Source organism: Zalophus californianus, chromosome 8, assembly GCF_009762305.2.
Source record: "Zalophus californianus isolate mZalCal1 chromosome 8, mZalCal1.pri.v2, whole genome shotgun sequence".
NCBI classification, from domain to species: domain Eukaryota; kingdom Metazoa; phylum Chordata; class Mammalia; order Carnivora; family Otariidae; genus Zalophus; species Zalophus californianus.
Window position 1 is genome coordinate 14,107,583 of NC_045602.1, and position 16,648 is coordinate 14,124,230.

The 16,648-nt window shown below is 38.8% G+C and overlaps 3 protein-coding genes and 1 non-coding gene across 7 annotated transcripts in view; 2 read left to right on the forward strand and 2 right to left on the reverse strand.

The window, feature by feature from the left end:
- SMC6 (structural maintenance of chromosomes 6) overlaps positions 1-16,648 on the reverse strand; it is a 118,653-nt gene that overhangs the window by 72,996 nt on the left and 29,009 nt on the right. For 2 of the 3 annotated variants that reach the window (XM_027622758.2, XM_027622756.2), the window contains exon 1: positions 1,782-1,965. The exons of the other annotated variant lie outside the window; for it this stretch is intronic. The gene's annotated coding sequence lies outside the window, so the exon portion shown is untranslated. Of the gene's footprint in view, positions 1-1,781; positions 1,966-16,648 lie in introns of those variants that run through there. 3 annotated transcript variants of the gene reach the window in all.
- On the forward strand, positions 605-1,773 carry LOC113937865. The gene has a single exon (XM_027622761.2). The coding sequence runs from the start codon at positions 1,321-1,323 to the stop codon at positions 1,678-1,680; it is 360 nt and encodes a 119-aa protein (XP_027478562.1). The 5' UTR covers positions 605-1,320; the 3' UTR covers positions 1,681-1,773.
- GEN1 (GEN1 Holliday junction 5' flap endonuclease) overlaps positions 2,256-16,648 on the forward strand; it is a 28,029-nt gene continuing 13,636 nt past the window's right edge. Inside the window, exons 1-5 of one of the 2 annotated variants that reach the window (XM_027622760.1) lie at positions 2,256-2,309; positions 10,638-10,810; positions 11,460-11,646; positions 14,691-14,867; positions 16,462-16,572. In XM_027622760.1, coding sequence (XP_027478561.1) covers positions 10,650-10,810; positions 11,460-11,646; positions 14,691-14,867; positions 16,462-16,572 — 636 coding nt within the window. In that variant the 5' untranslated portion in view covers positions 2,256-2,309; positions 10,638-10,649. Of the gene's footprint in view, positions 2,310-2,385; positions 2,525-10,634; positions 10,811-11,459; positions 11,647-14,690; positions 14,868-16,461; positions 16,573-16,648 lie in introns of those variants that run through there. The other variant, XM_027622759.1, reaches the window with a different exon arrangement.
- LOC113938821 lies at positions 10,208-10,398 on the reverse strand. The gene has a single exon (XR_003525020.1). It is a non-coding gene; the product is annotated as a U2 spliceosomal RNA (small nuclear RNA).

A 16,648-nucleotide genomic window follows, 5' to 3' on the forward strand; every position in this document is an offset into this window, starting at 1 on the left:
AAAGCTACAGAAATTATTCTGAATTTGGTCACCAGGGAAAGTAAGTGAGAAAAGATGTATCTCAACTAGTGAATCAAAATGCTAACATTACTAGAAGTGACTATACTTGACCCTCAGGCACCTGGACTTACTAATGTGTGTGTATAGATAGAACTGTGACATGTAATTATGCCTTAAATATAATGCATACCATTATGGTAAAATTTTGAGTTTCTTGTTTATTGATTCCTGAAAGTAAGTCAAATACAGCTTTGATTAATTTTTCTAACTTTGTTCTAAAAATTTAGGTAAGTCAAGATTTAGGTAGGTTTTATATAAAATTCTACATCTAGACACTCAGTAAAATAAACTTTTGGGGAACAAAAACTGATTCTCACTTTAACAACTTTAGTATACCCTTTTGTGCTTACCTTTGTTGCCAAGCTCAATACTAAATGCTTTACATTTATTATAGATAATTTATTATAGATAGAGACAGGGCTACAAATGTCCTCCTCCCACCACCCACACACACACACACACACACACACACACACACACACACACACACACACACACCCCCCACACACACACACACACACACACACACACACACCACTTAGAATCCAATTACAGAATAAGAACTAAAACTTAGGAGGTGATACCAAAAAGCTCTGGGTCACACAACACTCGTTCTCTTACAAAAAAAAAAATGCTTTATAAGCAATATTCTAGTGATCTCCAAATTTTCTGTACTCATCGCCATTCAGAAAAAGAAATTTTGAATACATATTTCAAAATAAAATTATCACTCTGTGTATTTCGCACAGTACTAGAATAAAGTAAATCTAAGAAGTTCTAATATGTTCCCTTGCACCCACACACCCAAGTAACTACTACCTAATACCTGCAGGCCAATGCATATGTTACTGAATTTTTTTTCTATTGAATATTTTAAAAGACTATACAGCAGTCATCTAAAAGTTAGGGAGTTTGGACTTTTTTTTTTTTCTCTGAATATACATTCCAGAATAGCTTGTCTTAAAACACTCGCTTTTAATCTCCTACTCATGAAATATACACAGAGTAAAAGCGCTCGCTTAAGTTCTGCCTTCAGGGTTTACACACAAAACAGTTGCTCTTTCCATGAATTATCACAATATTATCTGAAGTCTTATTGGTCCCACAGCCGTTTCTCTATCCTAGAGTCTTGTGTTCCGCAATTCCCAATCGGGATTCCTCTTCGGTTCATTTCCACAAGAGAAGAGGGAATAGAAATGCCATCATAAAACCTCCAAACATAACAATTTAATTTTTCTAGATAATACAATCTGCGTTGTCATGACGCTGGGGTTTAACAACAAATCGAAGTGCTATTTGCATACATCTCGTAAACAGACTAAGTTGTTGCCGGTGAGGTCTCAGATTCGCGCTAAGAGCCGGATGTCCGAGCCCACCCATCCCTTCAAGCTACTCCCCCTCAGCCGAGGGCCGGTAGGGGCCGGGCGCCGGGTCCCACAGCCCCAGCCGGATTTGTCAGCCCCGCCGGCGGAGCCCGAGGAGGGGCCCAGCGGCGACTGGCAAGTTTCCCGCGGTTCAGGAGACCTGTGTCGCCCGCAGAGACAGCCCGAAGATCCCCGCCGGCGGGCTGGCCCACTCGGGCCCGCGGGGACACCCTGGACACCGCCGCAGCTCCGGTGACCGAGCCACCACCAGGTGGGCTGGAGGGCGCCGGCTAAGGGGGCAGCGACAGGGGATGGATCCGGAGCAAGGGAGAGCGACAGCGCGCGCCCTCACCTTACCTCGAACAAGTCCAAGTCTCCCCAAGGAACCCAATCGGCGCGGCGGTCGCGGTGCAGCGGGGCGCTAAGGACACCCTGGGGCGTCTCGGCCTCGGCTGCCCGCCGTTGGCCCACGGGGAACCGCGCGCCCGCGGTGGGAGAAGGCAAGAGGCTGGCTGCCCCGGCGCCGACCGCCGGACACTCCGCGCCTGCGCCCCGCCCCCCCCTCCCGCCGGGGCTCAGCCCGCGCGTGCGCGGTTCAGAGTTTTCGCGCCCCTAGAGTCTAAGAGGAGGGGCCGGAAGTGCCCCCTCAGCCGGCGGGGAAGCTGGTAGGCACGCAGGGCTCGGCGTCGGCGGGACGTGCGGGGCCGGATGATTTGCCTAAGTGAAAGGGAAGAGAACTCGGAGTACCCCAGCAACAGTTCCAAGCATGCGTAGAGCCGACCGTCTGGAAGCCGGGAAAGTCTAGCGAGAGACTGCGGTCGCGGAAAGGGGACGGTTACTTCCCGGAAGAGGCGGGGCCATGTGGGAGAAGGCGCCGAATTAGAAGTGCGTCCCGCAATTTCCCGGGTCGGGTGCTGCAACCCAAATGTTAGTCTTTGCTTAGGGAAAAAAGGAAAGAGGACTTTTCCATTTCGTTCCTTCAGATTTTTTTTTGTTTTCTTAGAAAATTTGTAAACTTGGAGGCAGCAATAGTTAGCATTCAGACCAAACGTAAATGACGGAGGGGCGTCTTCCAAAACCGAGGAGAAACGGTTGTCCGGGTAAGTCCCGCGGACCGTGGAGAGGCGGCCCCGCCCGGTTCTTCCTCGGGCTCCTCTGAAAGGCTGGGTTGGGGCGCTCCTCCGAACCTCGGTCAGCGGCTCGGCTGGGAGTACGGTGGGAGGTCCGCGTGGCCACCATCCGGCCCTGCTTGCTTGGCCTCCGGCCTCCCCGCCCTCGCCCTTCTCCGCCAAGGCCAATGGCCCCTGGATGTCTTCCTCCCCGGCACACTGTAGGGCGAACGCCCACGCCCGGTGCCAGGCCCAAGTGGGCGTAGTCCCACGGAGGTGTTCCTTGTTCAGTGTTGTGCTCTGAAAAATACTTCCACGATATCAGTTACCTTAAGGCATTGTGGTTATTTACAGTCTTGCCCCCGCCCTGGCCGGTACTGTAAACCCCCTCAATAAATATCGGAACTAACGAAGTTTTAAGTTTCTTGGCGTAGCTTACAGTGCTGTTCTCACCTCTTCTGCCTTTACACAACCCCTCAAGTGATTATGTTGATCTAGTCAAATACTCTACTTCCTATATTCCGCAGTCTTCCCTTGGAAGATGGGAAAAAGTGGCATTTACCGCTACCCCACTTCACCCCCAAGTAGATGACAAATTTCTGGGCTCCAGTAATGGAATTCCTTCCATCGAAGTCACCTTTTGCTTGTAAAGATAATCAAATGTATATTCTTCCCGTTGGGGCCCTTGCCATGGCACAGTGAGAAGTAGGACCTGGTCGAAATAGACTGAAACACTATGCTATCTGGTCTAAGGGTCCTTGTTGGTAAACAATGGGGAACAGTTGGGTGGTTTCTGCTCAGATGTCACTTCCTTTAGGAAGCCTTTTTTGATGCCCAATATTAGGTAAGGTACTTCCTCAATGTAGTCCTATAGCTCACTCCTGTTACCTCTGCCTGTCCCTGTCACATTGTTGTAAATCTCTTTTCATCTCTAGTCTCATTTGCCCTATTAAAGTACTTAAGTGCAGGGCTTTTCCCTCATTGTATCTAGCATCTGGGATTCCTGGTACATAGTAAACATTTGGTAAATACTTAACTCTAAGTTAAGTCTGGGGTATGTTATGCTTCAAAGTTTACGCTAAATTCATATGAAAATGAAACTGAAAAAATCGGGGCGCCTGGGTGGCTCAGATGGTTAAGTATCTGCCTTTGGCTCAGGTCATGATCTCAGGATCCTGGGATCGAGTCCCACATCGGGCTCCTTGCTTAGCAAGGAGGCTGCTTCTCCCTCTGCCTGCCACTCCCCCTGCTTGTATTCTCTCTCTCTCTCTCTCTCTCTCTCTCTCTCTCTCGGGCAAATAAATAAATAAAATCTTAAAAAAAAACTGAAGAAATCATAAAAAAAACCCAGCATTAATTAGTGAAATTATATGGAAATCCCATACAATCCAATCTTGTACTGAAATAAACCATTTACCTATCTTTATATGAAAACAGTCTTGTAAGTGGGAATTGGGAAATTGAAAATATTTCTCACTTTGTTGTTAAGGAGGTTTTTTTCTAATGTTTTGGCTTAAAACGGAAATAAAATTGGAAAACTGTTGGTTTAATAAAATGTGTATTTTTGCGTAAATCAAACCACTGACCTCTTTTTATGTTCTTTAAAATTTGATTCATTACTAGAATTAGCAAGGTTCTGTGCTTTTCTCACCTCATTCAGTTTTATAATTAACCAATAAAAGCTTATTAGCTTTTAAGGAAGTTTTGGGAGCATAAATTGATTTATGGGCACCATATGGTTACATCAAAGGATTTGTTTTGTTTTAACCTGAAGTGGATTCTTGAGCCCTTTCTTTAAACTAGAAATTCATGTCCTTTCTGTCAAGTAATAGTATCTAGAATAGAGTGATTGTCTTTATTTTAGTACAAACTACCAAAACTGGTCATGAGGTTCAAAGGCTATCAGAATCTTATAGTTCATCTGGTTTAGTGCCTCTCATTTTGTAGATGGGTTAAATATCTTCCCGAGGTCATACAGCTTCAGTATTATATCAAAGACCAAAATCCTAGGTTTCCAATCCCAAGTCTAGTGCTTTTACAGTAAACTAAAATTGAAGACACTAATAGGTTATGAAGTTACTTACTGTGGGTTGCTCTGACTTTGTTGATTCATTTAAGTATTCTAGTATCACATTAATTCTTAAGAATTGTTAATATGTTAAGGAGACTTCTTTTTATATGTAATATACATTGATGCACGATCAGATTGATGTCAATAAAATTTACTACGTTATAAAAGATAGGAGTAGAGACTCACCAAATCCTACACCACAAATTTTTCAAATTGTACCTTATTAAAAAATAAGCAAGAAAAAATTATACATAGTTGTGAGTTTGATATATGTTGTATTTAAATTTTACTTAATGCTAAGCTATTTTCGAGTAACCTCATCAGGTTGATCATGACCTCATTCAAAAACCATCTGTTCTATCTTTGAGTGTATTTGTACTTGAGTATCTTAAAAGCTGTTGCATTCTGTCCCTTTTTGCAACTTTATATGCTTTTACAATCTTACTGTTCCAGAGGAAACACTGGAGCAAAGAAAGTGGCAAGGAAGGGACAGCAATACATCATGGGAATAGACATTTAGAATTAACTGTGTTCTTAAAACGTGTTATTTTCATAAAATAAACATTTCACATAATTTTTCCCTTTCTGGACTGTTGGGGTATTCTTTATATATTCTACTTTTAGGAGTGATTTTTCAAAAGGAACATGCCTTTTAAACTTAACCAATTCGATTTAGATCATAGATCTAGTGAAGATAATCCTAAAATAGTATTTTAAAATAATGTATTACATGTAAAACACTTAGGTAATTTTACATAATTTCTTTTTGCATTTTATAACTGGCTATAAGATAGCACCATAAGTGAAGAAGTAAATTAATGTGACAAACAGAAGGAGTAAATTAACATGTGACAATCAGATGATGATTTTAATATGTTTTAGGTTTTTAAACAGGATCACTGGCTTCTACGAGGAGAATGATTGTGTAAGAGAGGAGGGTAGTAAAAAGTAGAAGCAGGGAGGCCAGTTGGGAGACTGTTACAGTTGTATACAGGCAGTGCCAGGAGACTATCATTAGAAATGGGGATTTCGGATATATTTTGAAAGATTTGTTGATGGAGCAGGTGTTGGGGAGCTAAGTACAGAGAAGAATCAAGAAGGACTGCTAGGTTTTTGGCCTAAGCAACTGGAAGTAAGACAGTTTTGAGGACAGGTGGTGGAATCAAGAGTTAAATGCATATTATGCATCTACATGAAGGCAAAGTAGGCAATTCAATATTCTAGTTAACAGCCCAGGGGAGATGTCAGATGAAGTGGGATAAATAATATTAGGGAGACTGGAGAAGAGTTCATCATAGAGTCTTCAAAGGAGACTCAGCAATAATGTCCTTTCCAGTGTAGTCTGCCTCTGCCTCTAAAAATATTCTTTTATAATTCTTTCTGCTCACTTTCCAGTTCCCATGCCCACTCCCAACCCTTTTAATACATTGCTTGGCATAGTTCTAATTCGTTATTTTTTTAGTTAAAAGTAGTGAAGGCTTTATAAAACTTTGTAATTCAAGGTCTAACAGAAGTTCATTAATGTAAAGTTAGAAAAAAAAGATTCATTGGTGCGTGTCATGGAAGCTAGCTCCTATTAAAATGTCCCCTTGATTCCTATCATTCAGAGAAAAAAAAAGTATATTTCACAGTAGCAGCAATTCTACCATGCTAATGAAAAAACTGAGCCAAGCATTACTATTTTATAGGTGTGTGCTTGGGGAGCACAAAGAGACACTCTTCTTTTTCAGATCCATTTCAATAGCTACACAGGGACTGTAGGGTAAGGTATCAAAGTCGGTTTGAAAAGCTTTGAGATAGATTGTAAAATATGGTGACCAAAAAGATAGGCAACGAAAGAGACAGTTTTCTGGAAAATATCACATAACTCAGGAAAAGTGGAGAAGAAAACACTTCAGCTCAGAGATAGTAACTCAAATTTTGCTTTCTGGGAACCAACAGATAGTTCTGTCATTCTTTTTCTTTTTGCCTACATCGTTCATAACAGTTTTTTTTTTTTTTAAGATTGTATTTATTTGACAGAGAAATAGCACAAGTAGGCAGAGAGGCAGGCAGAGGGAGAGGGAGAAGCAGGCTCTCTGCTAAGCAGGGAGCCCGATGCGGGGCTCGATCCCAGGACCCTGGGATCATGACCCGAGCCAAAGGCAGACACTTAACCGACTGAGCCACCCGGGCACCCCAACAGTTGTGTTTAAGTAGCTGTGATTCCAACTTTGTAGTCTTCTCTCACGTTTTAATAAAGGAATAGCCAAAATAGGTGTCCTAGGTAGACATTACTGATAACTGTTCAACTACCAGTGCTGGTGGTTCTGTAACATAACTGTGGATGCTTGTTCTTTAAACCAGGTATATTCTGACAAAAGAAAACAAAATAGCATGAAGAATTACGTTTTAAGTGTAATAATCATGTTATATTAAAAATATTATTGGGGTACCTGGGTGGCTCAGTCAGTTAAGTATCTGCCTTCTGCTCAGGTCATGATCCAGGGTCCTGGAATGGAGCTCCGCATTGGGCTCCCTGCTCAGGGGGAAGTCTGCTTCTCCCTCTGTCTCTACCCCTCCCCTGCTTGTGTTTCCTCTCCCCCCCAAGTAAATAAATAAAATCTTTAAAAAACATATCATTTATGGGTTTAGTTAAAAGCCCCCTTGATCTTGCTTAAGGGATCCAATCTGTGGAATTTTAGTGTTTTAATAGAATCAGTTCCAGGCTTATTTTTTTCCAGGCTTGGCTGCCCTAGTGAATAATATTCCATTAAAGTCTTTACAAAATGTTCCTAATGTGCTTGAAATATTTAGAGGACTGAGGTTGGAAAATCAAGAGTCTACCTCATCAACATCTCTAATTTTTTTTTCTACAACCTTCGGAAGGACTATAATACGCCTTGCAGTCCTTTACATAAATGTGTGTTTATCTGTGCCATCATAAACAACACTGCACTAGATGCAATCTTCATTCATTATTATTTACTTATGTATGTGTGGTTAACTCATGAAATGAAGCATTAGAGATAAGACCGGAAGGAAGGAACCTGTGAGCAGGAAAGGCCAGAGGAAAGAATGCGCCTTGCCTAAGTCCACATGACTAGCTCCTAGATGATCTGAAGGAAACCAGAAAATGTGAATCTCTCATCCCTAAAAAAGCCATACTCAAGTCAGATTTGATATGAGGTACTTGTAAATTTGCAGAACCTTGCTTTTTAATTTGACCCATGAACTATAGTCATATTTGATCTCTTAATATTTAGGCAAGAAGTAAACCACCTAAAGATTTCTAGTTTTATTTCCCCAACCTTTTACAGATAGGACCACATTTTTTTTAACATTTTTTAATTTGAAAAATAATATATGCTTATAATTATTAAAAAAATTAACACAAAGGAGTATACTTTGAAGAGTAATTCTTCTTCCCCTTCCTAAACTACAGTCATCCCTGATATATAACCTATTTTGTACCTGTTTTCATTTTAAAACTTGGAGATTGTACATGTAGATCTATCCCATCTTTCCATGTCACCTGTTCTTTTTAACATACCATAATTTATTAAAGAAATTCCTCAATGGACATTTGGTTCTTACTGTTTTACTGTTATAAACAATGCTACAGTCAGTATCCTTTTTTTTTTAAAGATTTATTTGACAGAGACACAGCGAGAGAGGGAACACGGCGAGAGAGGGAACACAAATAAATCTTTTAAAGATTTATTTGACAGAGAAAGACAGCGAGAAAGTGGGAGAGGGAGAAGCAGGCTTCCCGCGGAGCAGGGAACCCGATGCGGGGCTTGATCCCAGGACCCTGGGATCACGACCTGAGCTGAAGGCAGATGCTTAACGACTGAGCCACCCAGGGGCCCCTACAGTCAGTATCCTTTTATATAAATCTGCTCACAGCTAAGAGCGTATCTTAAATTCCTTGGAGACCTTTTGCTAATCAGAAGATAACCTGCATTTAAAATTTTGACAGCTAGAGTCAAGGTCACATTTAAATGACATATGATCAGTTAATAATGTTCCTCCAGAGAGAGAAATTGCATAATTTCCTTCAATAGCAATCCATTCCGGTATACAATTTGAATCACAAATAAAAGGAAAGCAAAACTGTCAACAAGAATGTCCCTCTCAAACTTTCTACTTCTGAATTTTATGCGTTCTGATGTTTAAGACTGTAAAAGTCTTATTTCCTTTCATAATAATGACTTAGAAAATACATGTGTCCCCACTCTTTGTCCAGAATTAACTACAACTTTTCACATTAACAGAGATAAAACCTTATCTTCGAATCAATGCCACAATGCAACCTTCAACCAGTGGGGCTTCTTATGTGAAACAGACTACCTAATGCTTTATACTTTGCATTTAAATCTGTATATTTTTCTTTGTAAAGTGACATGTCAGCAAATATTGGTGCAGTTATTCATAAAAAAATGAATGCACAAAATAATACAGTGGCCCTGGCCACATTATAAAATTAAGAATCAGAAAAGTGCAGAGAAAACAACAGTCCAGCATTTGTTTTCTTTGCAGCCATGTACAATTTGAGAAAATTTGCTTTTGCTGTGGAATCTGTTAAAGGAACAGAAACACAGTACTTTTTATTTAGAATGGCTTTACATTGGTTTTGCATTTTGCATGGTGATAGCGTTTTGTATTTTTTTGTATCCTACCTGTGTTTCTGGAATGAATTAAGGTCATTATTCAGAGGATGCTAATCTGGATTATGTTTGTAAAGTGAGACTGAATCTTCATTGCAAATACTACATAATACTCTCATCAAATAATAACAAAATAAGAGAAAAACAGAAATAGGTGTTTAATAAGGAAAAACTATAGAAAATACCAAAGCAGGTTAGAATAGCAGAGTTTAAGTCAATTTTGTTTTTAAAATGTCTTGTACACTGAAGAGTTTATTTAACATTTGTTTTCTTTGAGTAGTGGCACTATAGGTGATTTAAATTTTTTTGTTCTTTCAAAAGATTTTTATTTTATTTTTCCACAATAAACGTGTGATTTTGCAATTTGAAAAGCCAATGCTTTTTTTAAGAAGATAATTCCGTATGCCTCCAACTCCATTTTATGCCCCCCCACCAATTTTCCCTTGACCTCTTAGTGTTTTTGCCTTAGTTTACTTGTTTGCATGCTTCTTTGCTTTTGTTTTCTTGTTTTTCCTGATTATGATAGAAAACTAGTCCTATTCTTGCTTTAGGTATGTAAATCAAGGAATGAATTCTCAAGAAGACAAGTATGATTTGCAGCATCCCTGCTACCCATCTCTGCATTTGTTATCTCTTGTTAACAGCTGGAACAAAGCCAATTACTACCATTTTTTTTCTTTTATTTTCTAAATTTCATGCAATATTAATGTCACCATGTGAGAAATATTCTTAACCACTGCTAAAGAGAACATAGACAAGAAGAGAGAATGAGGAGGGATAAGACCGTGGACAATTGGGTTCCATTAAATTTAAAAATAACATTATTTTTCAGTACTACAAAGAAACCCATATTTGGTGTGGAGTGGATTTTAAGGACAAATTTAGCATGGTACAATTTGCAAATAACTTTTATTTTTTATGTATTTATTTAAAAAATTTTTTATTTCCCCCCGAGGGGGGTGCACCATTCTTGGAAGTACTGCAATACCAGATCGATGCATGGAGTGGATGGAGCAAGCTCCTATTCCATCTCCTCATTCCAAAAATCCATTTAATATATTGTCCTCAGATAGAGGATATATCAGATATTAAACTGATAAGAACAGATACTACACTTGATCTTAGCCAAAAGGCCAAGAAGCGATTGCGAATAACTTTTAATCCCTTAGTTGCATCAGGATTTTTGTAGCTAGTAGGTCAGTTACTACCACTGTTAATGTTTCATATGTTCTTGACTCATTCCAAAAAGCTGACTAATGAAGGAAATAAGGAGAATTCTCTATTTTTGAATTATCCTAAACAAACATACTATATTGTTTGAATTCCTGTTCTGAGCTTCTGTGTCTCTTAACAATCTTATCACGTGTGTTTCAAATCACAGCAGGTAATCACCAGAATGGGCGTGTATGACTTGTGGCAAATTTTGGAGCCTGTTAAGCAGCACCTCCACTTGCATGATCTTTGTGGGAAAACCATTGCTGTTGATCTGAGTCTCTGGGTTTGTGAAGCACAGACAGTCAAAAAAATGATTGGAACAGTCATGAAGCCCCACCTCAGGTATAGTAAACATTCTTAGGATATAAATGTATGATTGCGTAAGCAGGTAGTTTTGTTTCCACTTTCTTTGTTATTGTTGCTGTACATTTTGGGATTTTAAAATATATTAACATGTCAGTGTCTGCCATCTCTAAATCGATGGCTCACACATTTGAGCTCCAGATTCACAGACCTAGCTGCCTACTTCCCATATCCACAGGATGCTTTGGTGACTAGAAGCCAGAAATTTGGGAGCCATTCTTTGACCCCTTCCTACATCCAGTCTATCAGGAAGTCTTGCCCGTTATACTTCCAGAATATTCCTTGTGTTTAGAAACTTCTGTCAATGTCCAGAGGCAGGACCTTAGTGTGTGACACCATCATCTCTCATCTGTACTGAAATGACATCTTTTGTGAGTTTTCTTCCCTCAGCTCCTGGCCTCCTCCTTCTCTAAACCATTTTCCATGTAGCACTGAGAACCATCATAAATCTCTCCTGCTTAAAAAATTCAGTGGTTTCTCAGTTCACTTAAAATACAAATACATAAAATGTGATTGCATGTAACCTTTTTGGTATTAGTCTGATGTTCTTGCCATTATGTCATATTGCTGTGGTGACTTTTGCTATTGGTATATGATTATTAACGGATTACTGATTTTTATATTTAAGGAACTTATTTTTTCGTATCTCCTATTTAACACTAATGGATGTAAAACTGGTGTTCGTTATGGAAGGGGAGCCCCCAAAGCTGAAAGCTGATGTCATAAGCAAGAGGAATCAGATTCGGTATGGGTCTTCGGGAAAAACATGGTCTCAGAAAACAGGGAGATCACATTTTAAATCAGTTTTAAAAGAGGTGAGTGTTTAGATATGATTCAGTAATTCTGTTTGAGTTAGAGAATACATTATACTCTGATAAAGGTTGTTATATCATCATCTTTAATACTCACTAAGCTTACTGTAACTAGAAGGCCAGTGTGGTTAGATAAGAGAGTTTATATTCCATAGTAAAACTGACCCAAGTTCAAGCCTGGCTCTGGCATATAGAAATTCTGAAATGTTGAGCAAGATTTTTAAATTATATCTGCCTCACTTCCTACCCTGTGAAATGAGGATAGTAACACTTCACAGTGATGTGGTGAAAATTTGAAAAAAAAAATCAACATATACAATATCTAAAGCAACTACTACATAGTAGGGAGTTGGTACGTGTTACCTCTTTTTTTTTTTTAAGATTTTATTTATTTATTTGACAGAGAGAGACACAGTGAGAGAAGGAACACAAGCAGGGGGAGTAGGAGAGGGGGGATCAGGCTTCCCGCCGAGCAGGGAGCCTGATGTAGGGCTCGATCTCAGGACCCTGGGATCGTGACCTGAGCTGAAGGCAGACGCTGAACCAACTGAGCCACCCAGGCACCCCCATTTTTCTTTTTAATTGTGGTTAAAATTTTCATTCCTTTTAAAACATATTACATAAAATAATCATTTTTCTCTTGAAATTTTATTTTCTATTCGTAATATGATTTTAAAAAATAGTTTTCAATTAGTGATTTTCCACCATAATGACTGTCAGTAGTTGAAGAAAATATCTGTACTGGATTCTAATTATTTCTTACATAGTCTGTTCCTGGAAATATCTATGGTCCACATACTCAGGCCATGAAATACCTAGTATAAAGCAACAAGATGTCCATCTCTTCTTGAGAAAATTGCTCCATTTCTATTTCTTTATTGCAGTAATTGTGATGTTTCAAGCATTGTGTCAGTGTTCAGTGTTGTCTGAATGAATAAAAAATTCATTTTCATATATCTGTACCCTTAGTTACTAGGCCCTACTTCCTGCTAACTCACGGCCGTCTTTTAGGTATAAGCATGAAACACAAATTAGTTTTCCTCTAATACCACCCCATGTGACAGACTTAGGGTAGGGAAATTTATAACCAGCCTTATCACAAAATCTGTGCTGGTTTTTGAAGATTTGGAATGACAAATAATGCAGGAATCTGAAATAACTTCCACACTCTTTTTTTTATTATGAAAGGATATTTCTTTCTTTTTTTTTTTTTTAAAGATTTTATTTGAGAGTGAAAAGAGAGAGCATAAACGGGGGAGGGGCAGAGGGAGAGGGAAAAGCAGATTCCGTGCTGAGCAGGGAGCTGGACATGGGGCTTGATCCCAAGAACCCCCAGATCATGGCCTGAATTGAAGGCAGACACTTAACCAACTGAGCCACCCAGGTGCCCCTGGAAGGATATTTCTTATCTAGAGGAAGGCAGAAGTAACATCTGTAACAAAACTATCACCCTAAAGTCACCCAGCCAGAGTCCTGAAAAGTACCTTTTTTTTTCCAACATAGTACTTTGTCTTTTTGAACCCTGTCCACCTTGGGCAACATCTGGCAGAGGTTTTTATTATGTAATACAGCATGCAAGCAATCAGTTAAAGCAAAAGATGATATTTATAGCATCAGTTTCTAGAAACTACAGTTAAAAAGCCTCTTTTCCTCACCATGCCCGGTATTTCTCATTGTAGAGTGCATGAGCAACAAGAAAGAATGCCCTAGGCTATAAGGCTAGACTACAAGCTGTTCATCTGGGTTCAACTCATAGCACAAAGGGAACTCACAGGGGATTATTTATAAATCAGCACATTGGCAGAAACAGCCTGCACAGACATTTGACTTCTAGGAGCAAATCAACAACCGGTCCCTATGTGGTTTCGCACAACATGAGAGTGTCATTGTACAGACATGATAGAGGAAAGAGAACTGTAAGGTCTCGAGTAAAATTTGATATTAGGATCTTCTTTGGAAGAGCTTGTATTAAGTTGAGCATCATGTGAGAAGAATTTTTGTAGTTTTGCAGATGTAAATCTTAATGTGATTATTAATCATTTAAAGATATTTCTTTTAAATCTTGAGATAACATTGAACAAAACAGTGAAAATTGAATATTTAACGCTTTTTCTAAAAATGTAATTTTTTTAAAGATTTTATTATTAGAGAGAGAATGAGCAGGAAGGGGGGACAGAGGCAGAGGGAGAAGCAGACTCTCCACTGAGCAGGGAGCCCAACTTGGGGCTCAGTCCCAGGACCCTGCAATCATGACCTGAGCTGAGGGCAAATGCTTAACCAACTGAGCCTCCCAGGCGCCCCTAAAATATAATTTTTAAATTATTTTTTAACTGAATGTGGATTGCTTTTTATTTTTATTTATTTATTTATTTACTTATTTATTTTTTAAAGATTATTTATTTGACACAGAGAGAGAGCACAAGTAGGCAGAGCAGCGGGCAGAGGGAGAGGGAGAAGCAGGCTCCCAAGGAGCAGGGAGCCCGATGGGGGCTCGATCCCAGGACCCTGGGACCATGACCCTAGCCGAAGGCAGATGCTTAACCGACTCAGCCACCCAGGCTCCTCTGAATTGGATTGCTTTTTAATTGACATTATTTTTTTAAGCTTTCGTTATAGAAAATTTTAAGTCAATATAAAAGTAACCCATCATCAATCTTAAACAGTTATCAGCTCTTGGTCAATCTTGTTTTATCTGTCTCCACTCACTCCCTACTCCCATGTCATTCTGAAGCAAGTCCCACACATAAAATTGCCTCAGTCTCGATATTTCAATATCTTTGTCTAAAAGATAAGGACTCTTAAAAATAAATAAGAACATAACCACAATACATTTCTTATTGTCACACCTAAAGTTTAGCAGTCATTCTTTAATGCCCTAAAGTATTCATTCACTGTTCAAATTTCCAATTGTTCCTTAGATATCACAATTTGTTAAAACACCTAAATAGTTACAATTAATATTTATAATACAGATGTCAGTTAAACACTGAAAAAAATAGCAATACAGTAATGTTCTTAGATTTCTTGCACCTATGTTTTCTTTTCAGTGCCTCGATATGCTGGAATGCTTAGGCATTCCCTGGGTCCAAGCTGCTGGGGAAGCTGAAGCCATGTGTGCTTATCTTAATGCCAGTGGTTATGTAGACGGCTGTCTCACCAATGATGGGGATGTTTTCCTCTATGGCGCCCAGACTGTTTATAGGAATTTCACTATGAATACCAAGGTACTTTTCTTTCTTTTTTTTAGCATTTGTTTCACAGAGTACCTTTTTAAAAGGGATTATTAAATAATTAAATGAAACAATATGTGTAAAATACTTACCATAATGCCTGGCACATAGCAGTTGCTAAGTGAAATGAAATGTTGTTACAAATATTGACACATAGTTCATTTTCTCTGAAATGTGGATTTCCTTCTTAAGGGCTTGATTTGTTTCACATGATTTAATTCTAAATCAGTTTCAATAATATATTATAAAAATACATATGAAATGTCTTGCTTTGACCCAGAATTTCCATTTTTAGTAATTTATCCTCAAAAACACCTCTAAATATGCAAGAAGAGATGTACGAGGATGTTAATTGCAGCATTGTTCGTAATTACAAAAATGTGACAAACAACCCGAAGAGAGAGAGCGTGCGCACAGCACGGGGAAGGGCTGAGCCAGGAGCCTGACACTGGGCTTGATCCCAGGACCCTAAGATCATGGCCTGAGCTGAAGTCAGCCAGCCACTTCACTGACTGAGCCACCCAGGTGCCCCTCAAATGCCAATTTCTAGGGAATGGTTAAACGCTGCTATGGTTCTCAGTTAGAGAGGTATTGCCAGGGGAAATTTTAGTTGTAACTATTCAAGGTTGGGCAAGGGAAATTACAGATATTTGATAGATTGGAGCCAGGAAAGCTAAACCTCTTGCCAGATGATTCTGTTACTTCTCTGAAAATGCTAATAGTGTCCCCACTGAGAAACATTGCCTCAGAGTCCATTGTATGTAATAGCAAGCGGTCATTAAAGTGATAGTACTGGGGCTCCTGGGTCTTTAAGCAGCTGACTTTTGATCCCACCTCAGTTCTTGATCTTTAAAAACATTTTAAAAACTAAAAAAATAAATAAAAAGGTATGTATTATTGATATTAAAGATGTATTAGTGAGCAAAAAATGTTACAAAATAGTACTTTTGTATAATTTATAAATATAGCTAATAATAATAAATATTTGTGTATATATGTCAGAGTAATTTTTGAAAGAATATGCATGAGAGGGAGACAAACCATAAGAGACACTGAACTCTAGGAAACAAACTGAGGGTTCCTGGAGGGGAAGTTGGGGGGAAGGGATAGTTGGGGGATGGGCATTAAGGAGGGCACTTGATGTAATGAACACTGGGTGTTATATGCAACTGAGGAATCACTAAATTCTACCTCTGCACTAATAAAAAAAAAGAATATGCACTACATTATTAATAATAGTTTAATAGTTAACTTTAGATACTGCAATTACACGGAATGTTTTACTTTTTATAATACTTTACAGTGTCTAATTTTGTAAGGTGAAACTCTTTTGTAGCTGTCAAAAAATAATAAAGAGGAAAATTTTGACTATTATAGTTTATTTTTTTAAGCCAGTTTTTGAAACTATGACTTTATTTCCAGATATTGAAATGATAGATTCTGTGAAGATTCTGGTGATCAGGATAATTTTTTCCTATTTTAACGCTTAGGAATAATTAAGCATTTAGAGACAAATTCTTTTATGTAATGTTTAATTTATAAATGTTTACTTTTTTGAAGATTAAACTAAATCTGTACTTTCTTCTAGGATCCACATGTTGATTGTTATACAATATCATCTATCAAGAGTAAACTGGGTTTGGATAGAGATGCTCTGGTTGGACTTGCCATACTACTTGGCTGTGATTATCTTCCGAAGGTATGCTTAGATTGTTGTATTTACTTAGTAGTCATAGTGTGTCTTTTTTGATACCTTACATGCTGCATAAATATAA

Excerpts from the sequence above, each read along its gene's own strand:
- LOC113937865 (XM_027622761.2), top strand. The coding sequence starts at position 1,321 with ATGACGCTGGGGTTTAACAACAAATCGAAGTGCTATTTGCATACATCT.